We start from the raw sequence: 18,375 nt of genomic DNA on the forward strand, positions 1-18,375 counted from the left end.
GGGATACATGTAAAATAATTGATCATATTTCTCAAAAAAATTTTCCTATCCCCAGTGTTTAAAAAAAATAATTAAAATTGGGTTTTTTTTATTGTTTATTTGTTCGGGCCTATTTATGTTTTCAGTGTCTTTTTATCCGGAATACTTTTGTCAGGGACATTTCTGTCCTAATAACGTTTTTTTAAATGATATTTCTCATTAAACCTTTAGGGCAATTTTTTTTCCTTATTTAAAAAAGAAGTTATAATTTAAAGAATAAGAAAATAGGGAAAAATTGTCAGATAATAATATTGCTATATGTTTACTCTAATAGGTAGGAGAGTGTCACTATATGCTCTCCAATGATCATATGATAAATATTATCCAGATTAAATATCTCTAGATTTATTCTTATCTGATTGCGTATCCATCCAGGGACTCTCAGGATATTAATTGCTATTTTTCAATAGAAATGTTTCATAGAAATGTAAATTTTTTAAACATAACATTCATTTCCCGATATTAATATATGGTCCAATGATATTACCTCATACCCTGAGTAAATGACCTTGCCCAGGTATTCTATTCAGCGAAATCTAGCTATCCTCTTTAATAATTCTCATATGTCAGTTTAGATAAGAAACAAATATTTAGACTTACAGAATCTGTTTATTCCAAACATTCCCATTCTCATGAATTTTGATATTAAGCACCTATAAAAAAAAACAAAAACTATCTAGAAAGAGAATGTATGGTAGGGAAACATAAGGGGAAACTAAATAAAAAGCTTTACATAAAATAGGCTAATGTGCCTTAAGTCTAAACATTGAATTATATCAGCATTCATAATTATCTGGAATCAATTATCATATATTTTTTTGATTTTTAATATTTTTACAAAAAATAATAAGGATTATAGTATTATTTATAAAATGTTCATTTTCGATGATTGTTATCTCTTATTTTTGAAATAATAGTTATAAAAATTTATAAATAATAAAGTGAATTGAAAAAATTTATGAAATACGATATAGGAATATATATTTGGAGTTTTCTAGAGGATTGTAAATTGGTTTTTTACACATGATTAAGTTCAATAATTTATAAAAGTTTGCCTGCACAATGAAGGGGAATTATAAGAAGGAGGATGACTTCTGAAATACAAAACTTATGGAAAACATATCGTAATTATTAAGATACATTATATTTCTAATTGTATTATAGTATACACATTACAATTACAAGCCCCTAAACCTAAAATTATATCATGCCAAACATTGGTAAGATACTTGAACTATTAATTTTAATTATTACTTTAATATGTAATATATTAATTGATTTTTTAAAAAAATATATTATTTAGGCTATTGACAAACCCAACTACTATGAACTAGAGTAGGAATAATTTATACATATTTTTATTATTATTATGCAAATATTCAATTTAAACATTATTATTATCACGTTGAAATTTTATATTAAATTATTGACAATAGTATAAAATATTTATACATATTGATATAGATTTCATGGAAAGTTGTCAAGAAATGATGCAAATAAATTGCTCTGTCTTAACGGAGAAGGCAGTTATTTGGTAAGAGAAAGTGAAAGATTTCCTGGTACTTACACTCTATGTTTGCGGTAAATTATATTTATCAAATGCTCAATTTTAGTGTTGTTAAACGGCTCGTTTCGAGCTGGTTTTTATAAACGGCTAACTCAATATTATAGGCAGAAAAATATTGCCTCTCAAGATTTCTCTAATAGATGTCCAAACCTTTGTTCCTTCTACAAACAAAATCTTCAGGCTTGCGTAATATTAATCTGGATGAAATATTGAGTTAGCCGTTTTTAAAAATTCAAAACAAGCCATTTAACAACACTACTCAATTTATATCAAGATATTTTTAATTAAATAAATTTTTCATAATAAAAACATATTTTTTAATCCTATATTTCATCCATTTTACTTAACCATCCATAAATCCCAGTTATTATTCAATTATTTATAAGCTCTTATTTTAAATTACTCACCTCACTATTAATATTTCCCACTCTATCCAATTCCTCACTCATCTCACTATACTCAAATAATGGCTTTCAATATATATTGAATATTAAACATTTAAATAGGCCAGCCACAAGTCTCAAATGCTTGGCTCATTTTTTTTGGCTGAAAAACTTGGGCAAGATTTTTTGAGATTAAGCCACATAATTTTTTAATATTTTTTTACCTCTCATGATATTAATTTATGATTTTTCTTTCATAAATAATTATAAATTGAACTAAAAGAAATTGGGCCTGACTAGGTGATCTATGTAAAATGATTTTTTTTTAAACCAGGCTAAAATTTTTATGGATCACTGTTAAAATTTATATATATATATTTATCATGGCTTTTGAAAGATATATTATTTTATTTTTGATTGTGTTTGTTTATAGAGAAAAATAATTAATATATATACATACATATTTTTGTTAAAAAGATTATTTTATTCTATTTTATTTTTGAGAAACATTGAGTATATTTTCTGGTGTATAATAATAAATTCAATAAAACAAAATTTTCGTTGATAAGTTATTAATCCAGATTCATAAGAGTTGAATGAGATTAGAGATTAATCAGAGAATAAATACCCCCTCATTAATATTTGGACCTTTCCCTATCCTTCATCTCATGTATGCAATAGTCACATCAAAAAATTAATAGGCCAAGCTCTCTTGATCTAAATTCTATAGTCAAATCAGGAACTTATACATGGCACCTTAGTGATCTGCAAAGCCTGTCCCATTTTGGCCAGTTAAGAATTTTTGCACAAGTGGTCCAGTTTAGTCCTTTATAATTTGTTTAAAAATTTGCTCCTGGCCCTTCAAAATTTTATAAAATACCAGGCCTGCTGGTTCATTAAATTTTGCAAAAAATTTTTAATACCTTTAAATTCTTTCCCAATGCCAATTAAGGCTCTTATATCTCACTTTTTAGGTATATATTTCTTTCTAAAAAAACCGTTTTAGGTATAGATTTCGTATTTTAGTTATACAGCTCATTTGAAAGATGTAAGCATATTGTAATTTATTTTCAAATAGTATTAATCAAATTTTTTAATTTTAATGTTCAGGTTGGCATATTAAAGTTTTACAAAAAATTAGATTTCAGAGACCCTGCATGATTTTTTATGTACGAATTGCCCTGCCCAGGTTTTCGGGAGGTCTGGTTTTGCGGATCTCTAACCTAAGCTAATGACGACCCTACCTATCCAACCCCTTTACCAAAAAAAGTATTCCAAATCAAAAATTATTATTAGTTTAAAAAAAAAAGAAGCTCTAAATTAAATTAAGCAAGAAAATGGGTAGCAAATCAACCCACTCCCCTCCAATTGCAAAGACGATGCCTCATACCCCCCTATCCCCATGGTAGAATGACCTGATGGCAAAAAATATTAATCATTTAGTGCAGAAAGTTTATTATATATTTTTTTTACATTAAGATTGTCCTACTCATATTACGAGAAATTTTATAAGAAAAACAATCAATTACATTGCAAATATTTATCATACGGAGGTGTACGGTGCACTGATAACATTTCGTTTTACTCTACAGATACCGATATGTAGTATTGTTTATTGCTAGGTCAAATGGCCCAATTAATTTGGAGAATTGAATTGTGAAAATCTAACTTGACTTCGAATATTCAAATTCGAGATGGGTTCGTTTGGTTTGACCAGCGAATTGACAATCACTAGGAGTGACGTATCGGCCTGATATCACTCGTGATTATCATCAACGTCCAATTTTTTTTCTACAAAATTTACATTTTTTTTTTGAAACACTGTTAGACTTATCAAGAATAGTCTAACGAAATTTTAAAGAAAAGCCAATTTTCACTTCATAAAAAAGGAATAATATTTTATTCGTTTTTTTAGAGAATGAGACGCGAAATTAATCAAAATTAATTATCTATACTTGGCCTATGCCGATAATCTCGAAGAATTTTTGAACTATATCTTAGCACATTTTATTAGTCGTCATGAGATCTCTAAGACAAGTATTTGACCCAACCCTGACATAAAATTTATTACATTAACCAGAACTTACCCCGGAGTTTCAAGTTGAGTTTTTCAGACCTGTAGAAATCATTCCAACTATTTTATTGACATATTAGGAGCTGGACATTAATCACGACCTCCTCGATATTCTACATGATTGCGCACCTTAATATTTCTTTCACTCTTTTTCGCCATATTTAAAACGATAAAAAAATATACGCCGCAGGTACGATTCTGTCGATAGACACTACAAGTTATATTTCGACGGTGCGCGCCATTTTGTTCGCCCGGACAAACGGGTTCGTTCTTTGCGTACGCTCGTGGCGGACGGTCTAGTAACCATGCACGTGGAATCGCGAGCCAGATCCTACCTCAACGTCTCCTCACTATTGGTCAATCAAGTGATGTCACGCGATGGCGATGTTACGATGATGGGCGGCAAGATGGATGTATCGGAGGTTGTCTAAAATTAACATGATAGAGGCTTGCATGGGTCGGGCTTATATTTCAATTTTTTCACAGATTTAGGGGTCCAATTATGATTGAAAAAATTTTATAATGGGTTTAAGCTTTATTTATTTAAAATTCTTTGAATTCATATTTATACATATTTAAAATAAATCTAATCGAATGTATTAACAATATTGAAATATTTTTTTTTTATAAATTAAACTTTTACATGCCTGGACTGGAGTATTCATATTTTCTATATTTTCCGCCAAATATCATTAATATTATTAACATTTTATATCTTCTCATTTTTATTTGCATTTTAATATGTAAGTAATAATTAATATCATAAATTTTTATTCTTATATGAATTTCTAAACCAAGTTTATAACTATATAAGTGACTGGCGTTGTTTTGGCATTATTATGATAAATTTGTCGGGACCTTGAATATTTTATTATATCATTCTTTTTAGGCCATAATTTTAGCTCACCATGCCTAAATTTTAATTTTTTAATGGGCCTGAAAGTTAATTTTTGCTTTGGCCTGGACTGGGTTTGATAGCAAAACTTTTATGCAGGCCTTTAAATAGGATAAGAAGAAAACATGACTTTGTATTATAATTATCAAAATCACCTTATTATTAATTTAATATACCTCAATTCAAACCCTTTTTTTTAAATATTAATTTATGTACTCAATTAATAGGTTTTAAATATGAAGCATGACAAGAATTTAAACTATTTATATATATCTCAAAAATTAATTTTCCATGTTTATGTTTACTTTATCACCAAGGTGATCACAAAAAATGGTTTTAACAACGAGTCTCGCATGAAAGGGGAGTCATACAATGAAAATAAATACATGATGAATCCTAATCATCAATCTAGCAAGATTGTGACCAAACATTTGCAAGGTATTTCATCAATTCACGCTAGCGATACGCATCTATACGCCAACGATCTATGCAATATAAAGGCCGAGTCTTTCGATAAGCCAGGTTATGAAATTCGGTCCATCCACCACGGAATATCATTACCATTGAAATCATGTGATAGAGACTTAAAAGATGGAGGAGAGAAAGATGGCCGACTTTACGAGAACATCAATCACAACGTATGCACCAAAGGTGAGATTCACGGTAAAAATGGGATTGTTAACCGGTTATATGATAAAGATGGAACTCACAAAGCTAACCAGATCCGCGATAATTTTGCCGTCGTTAATAATAATATTGTACATACCTATCATCTTTATGATAAAAGGGTCACCATTCCTATCACCAATAATTGGACCCAAAAGAGCCCGCTTAAATTGGATGTCAAAAATTGTAACAATACCCTTCCCTGCAACGATATTCATAACCACGACGAATCACGCCACAGTAAAGCTCGCAAATACAAAAATGAACTTATTTCCCTTCCCATATACGAGAATTTGCAAGACGTGAGCGACGAGAAAGTTGTTTTACGAAAAGGCCCGTCTATCAGGCATAAGGACTCATTACCTACTAGAATTTCAGATACTAGAATATCGGGAAATTCTATATTCCGAAATTCTACACCTGTAGGGACCTCGTCCCTTAGATTGGTCAAGCCTTCTTCTTTTGGTATAGGTATAATTAATTTTTTTATTGTTAATACTTTATAAGAAAAGAATGATAAATTATGATTGTTTCATGATACATATTGTATGGAACTTAAATTAGAATTGGCAAATCAAAAATTATTATCATAAAACAGCTTAAAATTTAACACAGAATTTGACTATCAAAAAAAATTTTTTTTTACTAGCTGGAGTTGAGCCTTCTTCCACTCAACACTATTCCACGCCCCTCAAGTTGTCGACCAAACAATCTAATCCGAGGAGGGTTCGCACATCCGCCATAGTCGACATATTTAATACGCGTTATAATAGGAATGCTGTTTACCCATTACCTATCCACAAGGATTACGAGTACGAAAATTTTGGTCATTTTAAAAATTTCGTAAATAATGGTTCCAAAATAAATGTCATCACCTACAATGAACACTGCGATAAATCGAGCATTTACAGCGACCATTATCATTCGAGCGGTGATAACACGTGCCAATTTAAGGAGTCCTTGCTCGATGATAAAAATAAGAATCTCGATTCAAACACCAAAAATAGAATCGCATCCGGCCACTACTATTCGCCCAAACAAGAGACCGCCAAGAGTAAGTACGCTTTCAGCGATAAATCAGATTACGTGGCCGTCAAAAATGAGGTGAAAACCAACGCCCTCATTCCTCGAGATGATTTACAGAATCCCGCAAATCTCCAGAACCAAGTGGAGTATTCCCCTTGCCTCAGACCTAGTTCATTGAGGCATTCGATGGCATCTTCTCCCCTCGCGCCCAGTAAATCTCACGGCGACGTTACATTCAAAGATTTTTACACCAAGGTCAACCTCAAGAACGTTGCAAACCAGGGAACCGTTGATAACGGCGATTCGAGTTATACAATTATAACGCTTAAACCCGAGAGCCCGGTGTCTTCTTCATCTAACACGTTGCATTCTTCCATCTCCGAAGAAGTATATTATTTTTTTTTTATAAGAAAATTAAAAATATTCATTTATTTACCCATTATAGATATATGATTTTATTTTCTATTATTTGGAGTTTTTCCTCATTTTATGCAGGCATAAATACGAGTTTGTAACCTGGACTAAAAAGGGTTGTACTTCCGGTTATGAATATTTTTCCGGTTTTTAAATTTGACACGGTTCTCCTTCCGGTTAAACAATATAATATATTACAAATTATTTGCAATTTGTTAGAACCGGTTCTGGAACGGTTCTCTGTGAATTTTAAAGATAACTCAATGTCAAAAAAAATTTTTGCGCGGATAAAATATTTAATTTTTTTTAAAAAGAAAACGAAGATTACTACCGAAATTTATCGTCAAAATATTTTATCTCCTTTTTTTTTTATAAATCACTATATTTCGGTTAAGATTTTTTTAAAATTGATTAAATAAGCTGTATTGAGATTTGGAATCTCGATTTTAAATCATTGTTTAATGAATGACGCGGTTTTTGAATTTTTAAAATCCGATTTATTTGGAAATGTATTCCGGTCGATACGCACGGACCGGACTACGGTCCTCAAAAAAAGACCGGCTCAGACCGTGGTCCAAATATTTCCATTTTTACCTAATTTTAATTCTTGTTTTAATTTATCATTTTATTAAATATAAAAGTGTTTTAATGTTTAAAAATATCAAAAATTAAATATGTATAAATATAATAAATAATTCAAATTTTTAATTTAAAAGTTAAAATTTTTTTTGGCAAACTTTTAAGAAACACTCACAAACCACTAAAATAACTATTTTAAGAAAAAATTTATATGAATTGAGTAGTAAAGGCAAATTTTGAAGTCCTCGGGAAAAGATTGGTCAGGTCCCGGCCTAAGACTGATAAGACCGCATTGAATGTCACTATATCCCAGTATGTGTAGAAATTCATGTTATGAAATACATTTTCGGTCAAATCAGATTTTTTTTTTAAATTAAAAACCGCGCTCAGTAAATGATGTAAAATCGAGAGATTCCGAATTTCCATAAATTATATATCCCAATCAATGATGTATATACATACATTACTAGATTGGCGATTCATTCATTTACTGCTGCCCATATATAAGAGTCAGCTGTAACGCCATTTTGTGGTTTGCACATCAATGAAATGACATTAATGTGCATTAAAATAATTATAAATAAAGACAAAGTCGAAGTGCAAACCACAAAATGGGGTTACACTGACTCCTATACATGGACACTTTTAATTACGTAATCATCAATCTAGTACTATATATATATTATATATATCATTGATCCCAATGCGACAAATATAAGCTACCGAATATTTCTTTCAGTAAGAGTGCTTATGTGGAATAAATTGGCTTTATAACAAAAACAAAATATGAAAATTTAATTAAATAATCGTGATTATATTTTATTTTTATAAACTGTTAAATATTTATAAACTATTATTATTAGGACACCGAGAGTAACGCTTTGTTCGGCACATCTAGTCAACCCAAGATGCATCATTTTAAAGTTTATTTATTTTATTATAATTTTTTTTACCCACTTCATTTTTAATACGCCGAATGTATGTCATTTTTTTCTCCCTCTTGAGATCTATCCTTTAGGAATGTAAGGAATAATATAGAACAGAAAGATTCGATTCTAATTCTCTGTATTTTATTTTTTTTCTTATCTGCTAATGACATTAAGATACAAATATAACCAATGATATATTAATAATGCCTAGACCGACGAATGATCAGTCTGTCTGTATGTTAATATCATTTGTTACACATGTCCCAACTTACCGTTCGTCAAATAAAAAAATTTTTACCAATAAATTTTTTAGACATAAAAATTACTTGAAAGTTTTTTCCTCTTTTTTTTTACAAAATATTATTACATACCTCATTCTATTCGATCGATAATTTGAATAATTTAATAGATAAAAAATAAAACATAAGAAATTTTTATAAAAGAAGAGTCCAGTCACATTTTGTTGGGTTAGATCCCGGATCGGATGGTAAAATCCCGGCCCGGATCGATTTTTTAACTGACCCAAACCCGGCCTACGTGTAGGGGATCTGTTACCAACATATTTTTATATTCAGATCTTATAGAATATTTGACCATTTTCTCCTGTTCAACAAAATCTAATCATTTGACTGGTCAATTGACTGACTTGCTAACCCTGGCCAAAATTGATTGATAAATTTATAAATATTAAGTCATCAGACAATAAGTAGGAATGCTACCCAGATATCAATTTCGCCAGTAAATATCAAGATTTAACTAATAAACTCAATGATTAATATATTGATAAAGCTGAGTTCTTTGTGCGCGATTATTATAAAATAAGAACTTCGAGTCCTCCATTCGTAGAGACAAAAATAAAACGTATTTAGATTTTGGCCTTAAATTTTTCTCTCAATAAACTGTTTTTATAAAATAAATTCAAATTATTGTTATATTTTTCCTTTTACCAAAAAAAAGGTGCGTACCTTTAAATCCTTGAAGTGGTGCGACGTTTGCGGTGATTTTATGTGGGGCCTCATAAACCAAGGCCTCAAGTGCAGGGACTGCGGCTTAGCTGCTCACTCCAAATGCGCTAAGCAATGCGACGATTCTTCTTCTACTCATACTTGCGACCTTAAGACGTGCTTGTGGGTCAAAAATAGAGTTTTCGGCGTGGACCTTTCAGCCCATTTGAATCACAGTTTCGATGCCTCTATTAAAGGAGGCACGTCGGGGACCGCCAAAAATGCTAAAAAGTATTTTTTTTAAAATATTTATTCATAAAACATCTGACATAACTATGAGGGAGGGGGAGGAGCAGAGGCGTTTGCTTCCCCGTTTAATCCCCTCCCCCCAATTTATTTAAAAAGAATGCAACCTTATATATATTTTTTAAAAAATATTTATTTTATATATTTTTTTGTTTGTAAAATAATATTTAGATAAGTAAAATATTTAAAAATTTAATTTATTATTTATTTTAATATAATATATAATAATAAACAAATACATATATTAGTAATAAGGAGAAAAAAACAAAAAGAGAGGGGGGGGGCGGTCACAAAAAGTATTGAGGTTAAAACAAATCATCTTGTGGAATGAAGCTAATATAATTTGCCTTGTGTATCGCTATGGCGAGTCTTTGTCTTAAGAAGAAGTCTTCGCAAGGTTCACCCGTTTGTTGGCGAATGTGAGAGCCAAGTTCCTTGAAAAAAGATAAGGCACATTTCCAAAAAGTTGTAGGGTTATGGAAATGGGAATGAAAATGTATTCTTGAGAAATTTCAGAATATTTCGCTATTTTAAGTGACTCCTTTTTCTCAAGAATATTAAATGTTTGGTTGAATGGTGCTAGTGGATCAATACACGAGTAATCCCAGACTAAGAATTGACCGCGTTCCAAGGAATTTGAGAAATTCCGTTAGGCCGTTTTCCATCAAACCTGAAAAGACCGGAAGGTTCAAGAATAGAGGGGATATTAGCAGATCTTAAAGCTCTTAGAATGATTGAATTGCATTGATTATGTCTAACGATACGACCTACGACAGTGAAGACTATGTCTATTATTATCCAAAACGGCAGAACTGCAACCGAACATGTGTGGGGTTGGATAGTTAGACAATTAAACCGAATGCCGATAGGCCGTTTCCCATCAAACCTGAAAAGACCGGAAGGTTCAAGAATAGAGGGGATATTAGCAGATCTTAAAGCTCTTAGAATGATTGAATTGCATTGATTTGTCTAACGATACGACCTTTACACGAACGACAGTGAAGACTATGTCTACTATTATCCAAAACGGCAGAACTGCAACCGAACATGTGTGGGGTTGGATAGTTAGACAATTAAACCGAATGCCGATCGCGTGAGTGAGCTCGATTTGGTTCCGTTATAATTGCAAATTAACAGAAGAAATAGCTTCAAGGCATGGCCTGAACCATTAAGCAGTGAGGAGAATAAAGGACTGTCAGATAATTGCATTCTGGAAAGGAGTGATTCAACGCAGAATGCAATAATAGGCCTATCCCAGTCCTTCTGATTATTCGATTCAGGAAGAGGGTGATCAGCATAATTCGTGGCTTCCATTCGATGAATGCATCATTATAAGAAGCATTGGGTTTTAATGAAAGAGAATTTACTATTATTTTTTGTTAAAAACAACTGGATATAAAGGCTGTTAAGGCGAGATCGGACGGAGATCTGAAACCAAGACCTCCCATCTTGGTGGGTAAAGAGGCTTGTGTCCATGCAATTTCATCGAATTTAAGGTTTAGAATTTTTTCTATAAGGGTTTTAATCCCATTTTCATAAACTTCAAGAGGAATGGAGAATTTAAAAATGGCGGTTGAACGAAATGCATAAAGAATACGGGGAAAAAAAAATTTCACGAGGAAAAAGGCTTTATGGGAGGAAAGTAGGAAAAATAAATCAGCCAACTCAAAAAGTGTTTCAAGTGTGGACTGAAGGAAGGAAGATATGGCAGAGTTACCACCAACAGGTGCACCTAAATGATTAAGTCCATCAAGGGTATTTAGTTTGAATTTATTTGAATTAGGTTCGATAGAATTGATAGGAATAAATTCAGATATCTCAGGATTGATGGAGAGTCCAATAGCAGATCCAGCCTCCTTGATAATATTCACGTTTTTATTGACCTCATCATTGGAACCTCCAAGGATAGCATCATCAATATACTAAGCATGTAAGGATAATGAGCAGATTGTATTAATGGATTTAATGATGTCATTAATACCTAAACAGAAAAATAGGTAACCTAGAAGGTGTCCCTGTTAAATGCCCTATGGAAGGAATTTTAAAGGTATCAAATTGAAGGGTGGAAGGCTGCTGATAACAAGAATAAGAGAACTTTGTATAACTGGGAAAAAAGGAACTAGGAAGGAGTTGTATTGTAATTAGAGAAGTCTATTTTAATTAAGGATTCATTCGAGGGTAGATTTTCAAGATATAATCTAGTCATATGTACCACCTCTTCACAGCCACCGGGGATCCCAACATCAAGTTGGAAGGGGCTTAAGAGACGTGAAGCATAATTCGAGATGATATCATCTTGGCGACTAAACGACGAAAGGTAGAACCGATGGCTATTGGTCTGATATCATTATTGGGCTTTTGAAGTGCGATTAGCCTAGCACCAAAAAGGATAGGAGAAACAAAATTTGGAACTTCATCGTTTAAAATTTTGTTGCAGAAGTTTGTTAATTTAGAAAGAATGGATGTTTGTGAGCATGTAGAGGGGGAAGTGATGTCCTGAAAAATGGGGCGTATGCCATCAAGACCATAATAGCTTTCCTCCCTTCTTCTGAAGTAAAAAGAGAAGCACAAGTTGAGTGAGGTTGAGGGAAAATTGGGATAATGTTAGCTGTCGAGTGTTTTTGACATAATTTTATATAAGTGGACATGGAAGGCTCAGTCAGAGAGTCATGTGTGGACACCAATCTAAGTTCACCTTTAATATTGAGATTGTCAATTTTCTAGCAAATCAGATTGGCCTTCATCTCTATTGGTGTTGACATTTTGTATTCATGAAGATGAGGAGTCTTAATCGCTTTAGCAATGAGCATGAATGGCTAAAATTCCTATTCTATGGTTATAATACCTTCAGAGTGCCTGACAAAAATTCACATAAATCCCTTACCTAGCAAATCAAGGATGCTGCTTCGATTAAGACTCCTCATCTTCATGAATACAATATGTCACAGCATGTCTTAAATAATAGAAAACACTCACCAACAGAGATGAAGGCCAATCTGATTTGCAAAATTGACAATCTCAATATTAAAGGTTCACTCAGATAGGATAGACAAAAAAATTTTGTCCCTTATAGACAATTTCTAATTTTTTTAAAAAGTTTGACCCCCCTCCCTTTCATTCCCTTGATTTGGTGAATATTTAAAAAAAAATTTGTATTATACACAGAGCTTGTAAAAATCTTAGAAAAACAGGGAATTTTTCAAAAAAATTTTACCTAAAAATGCCAAAATCTATTATGTTTTTGTAATTTTCACGTATAAAATATTTTAAATTTGTTGAAGATTTTATTTTCAAACTCTGATTATAAATTTTTAATTCCTTCGCTTTAAAGTGTAATATAAGGAATGATACCTGACACCTTCTAACGGTGGATATGACATTTGTAATAATAAATTTTATGACATGTTAAAATAAATAAATATAAATTTAAAAAAAAAATAGGAAACAAAACAAGGGCAAAATACGAGATGATAATCGGGAACAGTCATCTAAAAATGGCAAAAACATAGCTATAAACGGAAAAAGTTGCAATGATTCAATTATCACGGATGACGCAAATACAAGGAGCTATGAAGGCGACGTCAAACCTCCATTGATTCTAAGCATATGTTGTAACCTAATCGAAAAAAATGGTAAATTCCTCTTATATACTACCTTTAAACTCACGTGATTATTATTAACCAAATTCTACAAAAAGGTGATTTTTTTAAAAAAAGATATTATTACACCATTTTTGTTAAAATTTTTGTCCCTTTAAAAATTTAATTAAAGTATTTTCGGGTTCCAAATTCCAATGAAATATCTTGGACTCAAGCTCTCCTTCCTATCTTGTAACTGCCTTTATTTCCAGATGAATAATGAAAATATTGTAAATTCCCATTTTATAAAACCTGACCCTTCCAATTGGAAATTATGAATTATTACTAATAGGCAGAAGGACCATAATTCCAAGATGCGTTGAAACTTATTTCAGGAATGCAATTACCACGCTGCCTAATGAATCTGGTCATGAGTTCCTTGAAGCTATCAGTCAATTTACAATTACAACTAAACTAAAATGAGCTCACTCACGCCATTGATATTCGTTTAAACTGCTTAGTAACCCAACTCCATATTTATTCTGGCTGCATTTCTGCCGTCGAGGATAATGGAAGACATAGCCTTCATTGTCATTCTTGTGATGATCTAATTGTTAGGCATACTTTATTTATTCGATTATCCTTTTAGCTGTAAGATCAGCTCAAATTCCATCTATTCTTGAACCTCCAAATCCTTTCAGATCTAATGAGAAACATCTATATGGGATTTCTCAAATTCCTTGGAAGCCAAGTCAATTCCTGTTCTGGGATTACTCGTGCATTGATCCATTGGCTCCTTCCAATCAAGCACTAAACATCCTTGAGAAACAAAAAAAATAGCAAAATATTGAGATATTTTACAAAAACACATATTCATTCATATAATTTCTACATTCTCAACAAACTATGGGAATCTCGTTATATCCATTTTCCAAGTAACTTGGCTCTCATATTCGTAAACCTACTGACCTCCTGAAGGCTTTTTCTTTAGATAAAGGCTCGTCATAGCTATTCATAAGGCTAATAACATTAGCTTCATGGGTAGCCTCATCCCGCAAGATGATTATTTTGCATATTAATATATGTTATGCTTTTTTAATATATATATTTTTTTATTTTTAAATTGTGCGATTATGTGAAATTTAATCTTTTATATTATAATTTTCGAGTTTATAAAAATTTACTTGTTTTTATTAAAAAAAAAAAATTATATTTATAATTTTTATAATATATATTTAAAGAGCTATTTTTTTTAATAATAAAAATTAATTTATTCTAAAAGGCATGCATTCCGAAGGATTATATAGGATTCCTGGGTATTCAGAAGATGTTGAAACACTTAGGCAGAAATTTGACAACGGTAAGAAAATAAAATGCTTATTTTTTTAAAAAACAGATCGAATTAGTATAATTTAGTTTAAAAAAATGGTTCTCATATTTTGGTAAAATCTCTAGGATTAAGTAATATTTTTTGCTAAATTCTTAGTTTAGCCTTCTTTTTTTTAAAAATAGGCTAAATCTAATTTTTTTAACAACACTAGTAAGCAAGATATTAATATATTCGCTAGCGATTAAATAGCCTGCCAACTTTATAATATCTTTTAATGAAGAAAATTTCTATTTGATACCTGTTAATATCTCTAATATAAATCAAGATGATGATATAAAAAATTTATTGTCAATAATAAAGGCAAAATTATATCATTAAAAATTTTTATAAATTAGCAAGGCAAGGAAAGAAGGAGTTAGATACATTATAACAGCATTTTTTAAAAAAAAATACCACTAGAATGTAAATAAGAATCGTTAGAAATCAATAGATTAGGAAAGCATACGAGTATTGAGTAAAATGCTAAATCAGAAATAAAATTTGCAATATTATCTCTTCTTTTTTTTTGTTGTTATTGACGGATCAAACGAACAGGGGAAATACGTGACGAAAATTATCCTCACGAATTATTCAAGGACATTAACGTGGTAGCCAGCGTCTTAAAATTGTATCTGAGGCTTTTACCAATTCCTCTAATCACCTTCGACACCTACAACCTGTTTTTGGATACATTGAGTTTACAAAAATTGTTATTTATTTAAATATTACTGTAACAACCCTTACTTACCCACCCTTTATACTTACTCTGCAATACACAAACTTTTGGCCAAGAGAGGTCTTTATTTCCAACAAAAATTTACAATCTATTTATTAATAAATTACTTCAATAATTTTTAAATATATAAATGTATTTCGAATTTTCATAATTTTTAAGAATCTAAGAATATTCATCAAAAATTTTAATAAAATAATCATCAAAACTTTGGCGTTCTTTACGAATTTGTTTTAAAAAATATATATATATATAAAAACGTCACCTGTTATTCAAATTTAATTATTATCTATCAACCTTATTTAAATCGGTTGATTGGCATTACATAATATTAATATACATAAAAATACGACAATTACTTTTCGAAAAAAAACGACCCAAATTTTGGGTCGAGGTCTTTTTTGTTATGTTTTAATAATGTATTTGTAACAAAATTAATTATTCAAATAAAGCAATATTTTAATTTTTTTAAAAAATACGAATTTGGATTTTGGCTGCATTCTCCTTTCCTAGTTAAGCGATTGGCTAGAGAGAGTGATCTTTAGCTAGGAGCCGAACTGGCCGAGGTTGATAGAGATTTACCGGCTAATTTTATTTAAAAGGGGGAAAGAATTTTTCGTTCTTCTGAAAATTATAAAAATTATGGTTTCTAAGATGATTTGATTTGAACATGCTGAAACCGCAGACCAAACGGATACCAATTTATGGGCGCAATCCATCGAAACCGAGTTATTATGGACCCGAGGCGGGTTCAGACCCCTTTCAGAAAATCTGTTCTGAGATTATTTTTCCCAATACATATATCAAAATCATTCATATATCCTGAATTATTCAAAAAAAATGACCAAATTTTATAAATCTGGATCGTGCCTGGCCAGGCAATTAATAGTCTTTTCTTCAAAAAAACTAGACCGGGATTGAAAATGGGAGGGAGGGGGAATTTAAATCCGAGAACTTTTAATAATAAAAACCTAATATTTATTATCGAAAAAAATAATTATTTCAATAGATATCGAGAACATTGACGAAGCAGTATTGGCCTTACGTAAAGCGACTCAAAAGTTACCGTCGCCTCATTACAACACCCTCAAATACTTAATAAATCATTTGAAAAGGTTTGATTTTCTAACTATCGGGGTTTTTATCATTATCAACATTTTTTTTCCTTGCTTCTTTGTCACCTATATTTAAGGCCATCACTTTCAACTTGCCCGCTCCAATAGTATCTTCTTTTCCAAGAAAGAAGGGAAGGAAGTAGAAAATACTAGCCCGTTAAGTTTTGAGAGTTAACCTACAAATGCCCCTTAAGAAAGATTTTGTAAGAAGGAAAAATGAAATTTTTTAATTAATTTTTTTCCCCCATGCTTCTTTTCCTCATTTTTAGAGTGTCCGACCATCAATCCGAAAATTTAATGAGTTGCAGTAACCTAGCCATGGTTTTCGCGCCGAATATTCTAAAAAACGGCGATCCTACCATTACGCCCTCCTTGCTCGTTCAAACCGTAGGAATCTCGAACAGCGCCGAAGTCAGTAAAAACAATGTTAGAGTTAACGACAAGGCTACCAACCTAATTTCTAATGAAAAATTTATGAAGGACTCGTATTCGGCCGTTAAATTGGAAGGCAGGGTCGTAGAAAATCTCATAAAACATTGTCAGGAAATTTTTTTTTACCCACAAAATTAGACAACAAAATTTTTTATTAAAAGTTAAGTGTTTTTGGACAAAATATTTTTTTTTAAATAGTCAAATTCTTCTAATAATGTTAAAATAGTATAAATTATATCAGTGTTTGCTTTTTCCTAAAATATTTCTAATGTTTCTGTTTGTTTTTTAAAAAATTATAGTTGTGCCACATTCTCTCTTTGTTATTTAAGTTAAATCTCATTCTATTTTAAAAATGAGGAATACAATTGTACATATTTTTTTTTAAACGTAACTTTTCCTATGGATGTAAATGTTATATTATATTTGAATGCTTCTTAATGAATACCGTTTAAATTTAATGATAGTGTACATTGGGGGATTTGCAAATCACGGCCTTTCGGGGAAAGTAAAGAAAATTCGTTCGGAATCGGGCCGGATCTGGCCGGGCTTTAAAAAATAGGCCCGGTGAAGATCACTAGTGTACATACTTATCGCTCAAAATTATGTGAATATGAGGTATTTATTTCGTAGTCTATAACTTTCAATTTTTAAAAAAAATGTATATTATCAGCTGTGTTCGGCAATCTTTAAAAATTAAGGTAGGCTCAATATGTACCTTTTTAAACTGATGTATTTATTATCAGTTGTCTTCGGCAATCTTTAAAAATTAAGGAAGACTCATGCCATTATTTAAAAATATTGAATTTACAATTTCGGAATTTGGGTTAACGTTTAAATTAATGTTTTGTAACTGGTAGTTTGGTTTATTATATAAACTGAGAAACTTCGAAAATCATTTTTTTAATTTATTGAGATATTTTATTTATTTCGCTTTTTTTTTAATAAAAAATTATTTCTTAAATTGTCAAACGTCCGTATTTTTTTTAGAGATTTATATTATTTATTATGACATATTTTTTTTTAAGAATATAATTTAATATTTATTATTCCAAATTGCAATATTTTGTAAAATAATTTTTGGCAATAGAATGTCGGATTTTTTTTTAGCAGCATTTAAGCGACTCGCGTAATTTTTTTTAAAATATATAATATATATTTATTATTTTTTAATTAAATGATCTTATTTTTTATATTTTTTTAAAAAAAATGAATGTTAGATGCTTAGATTTTAAGTTTCATGATTAATATTTTATTATAATTAAATATGTATAGTGACATTTAATTTTTAAATGTGTTTTTTTTTGTAAAAATTAATATATTGATTTA

General features: G+C 30.7%; 1 protein-coding gene across 1 annotated transcript; it reads left to right on the forward strand.

Annotated features, from left to right (window-relative positions):
* Positions 1-1,046: 1,046 nt before the first annotated feature.
* LOC135929415 (uncharacterized) lies at positions 1,047-18,100 on the forward strand. Its single transcript, XM_065465981.1, has 14 exons — positions 1,047-1,163; positions 1,204-1,259; positions 1,343-1,374; positions 1,504-1,620; positions 4,254-4,485; positions 5,276-6,095; positions 6,274-7,037; positions 8,507-8,566; positions 9,530-9,807; positions 13,264-13,454; positions 14,683-14,760; positions 15,325-15,465; positions 16,512-16,617; positions 16,887-18,100. The coding sequence occupies exons 1-14, from the start codon at positions 1,127-1,129 to the stop codon at positions 17,185-17,187; spliced, it is 3,213 nt and encodes a 1,070-aa protein (XP_065322053.1). The 5' UTR covers positions 1,047-1,126; the 3' UTR covers positions 17,188-18,100.
* The last annotated feature ends 275 nt before the right edge of the window (positions 18,101-18,375 follow it).

This window comes from Gordionus sp. m RMFG-2023, chromosome 5 (assembly GCF_954871325.1).
Source record: "Gordionus sp. m RMFG-2023 chromosome 5, tfGorSpeb1-WG-v2, whole genome shotgun sequence".
Classification (NCBI taxonomy): Eukaryota; Metazoa; Nematomorpha; class Gordioida; order Chordodea; family Parachordodidae; genus Gordionus; species Gordionus sp. m RMFG-2023.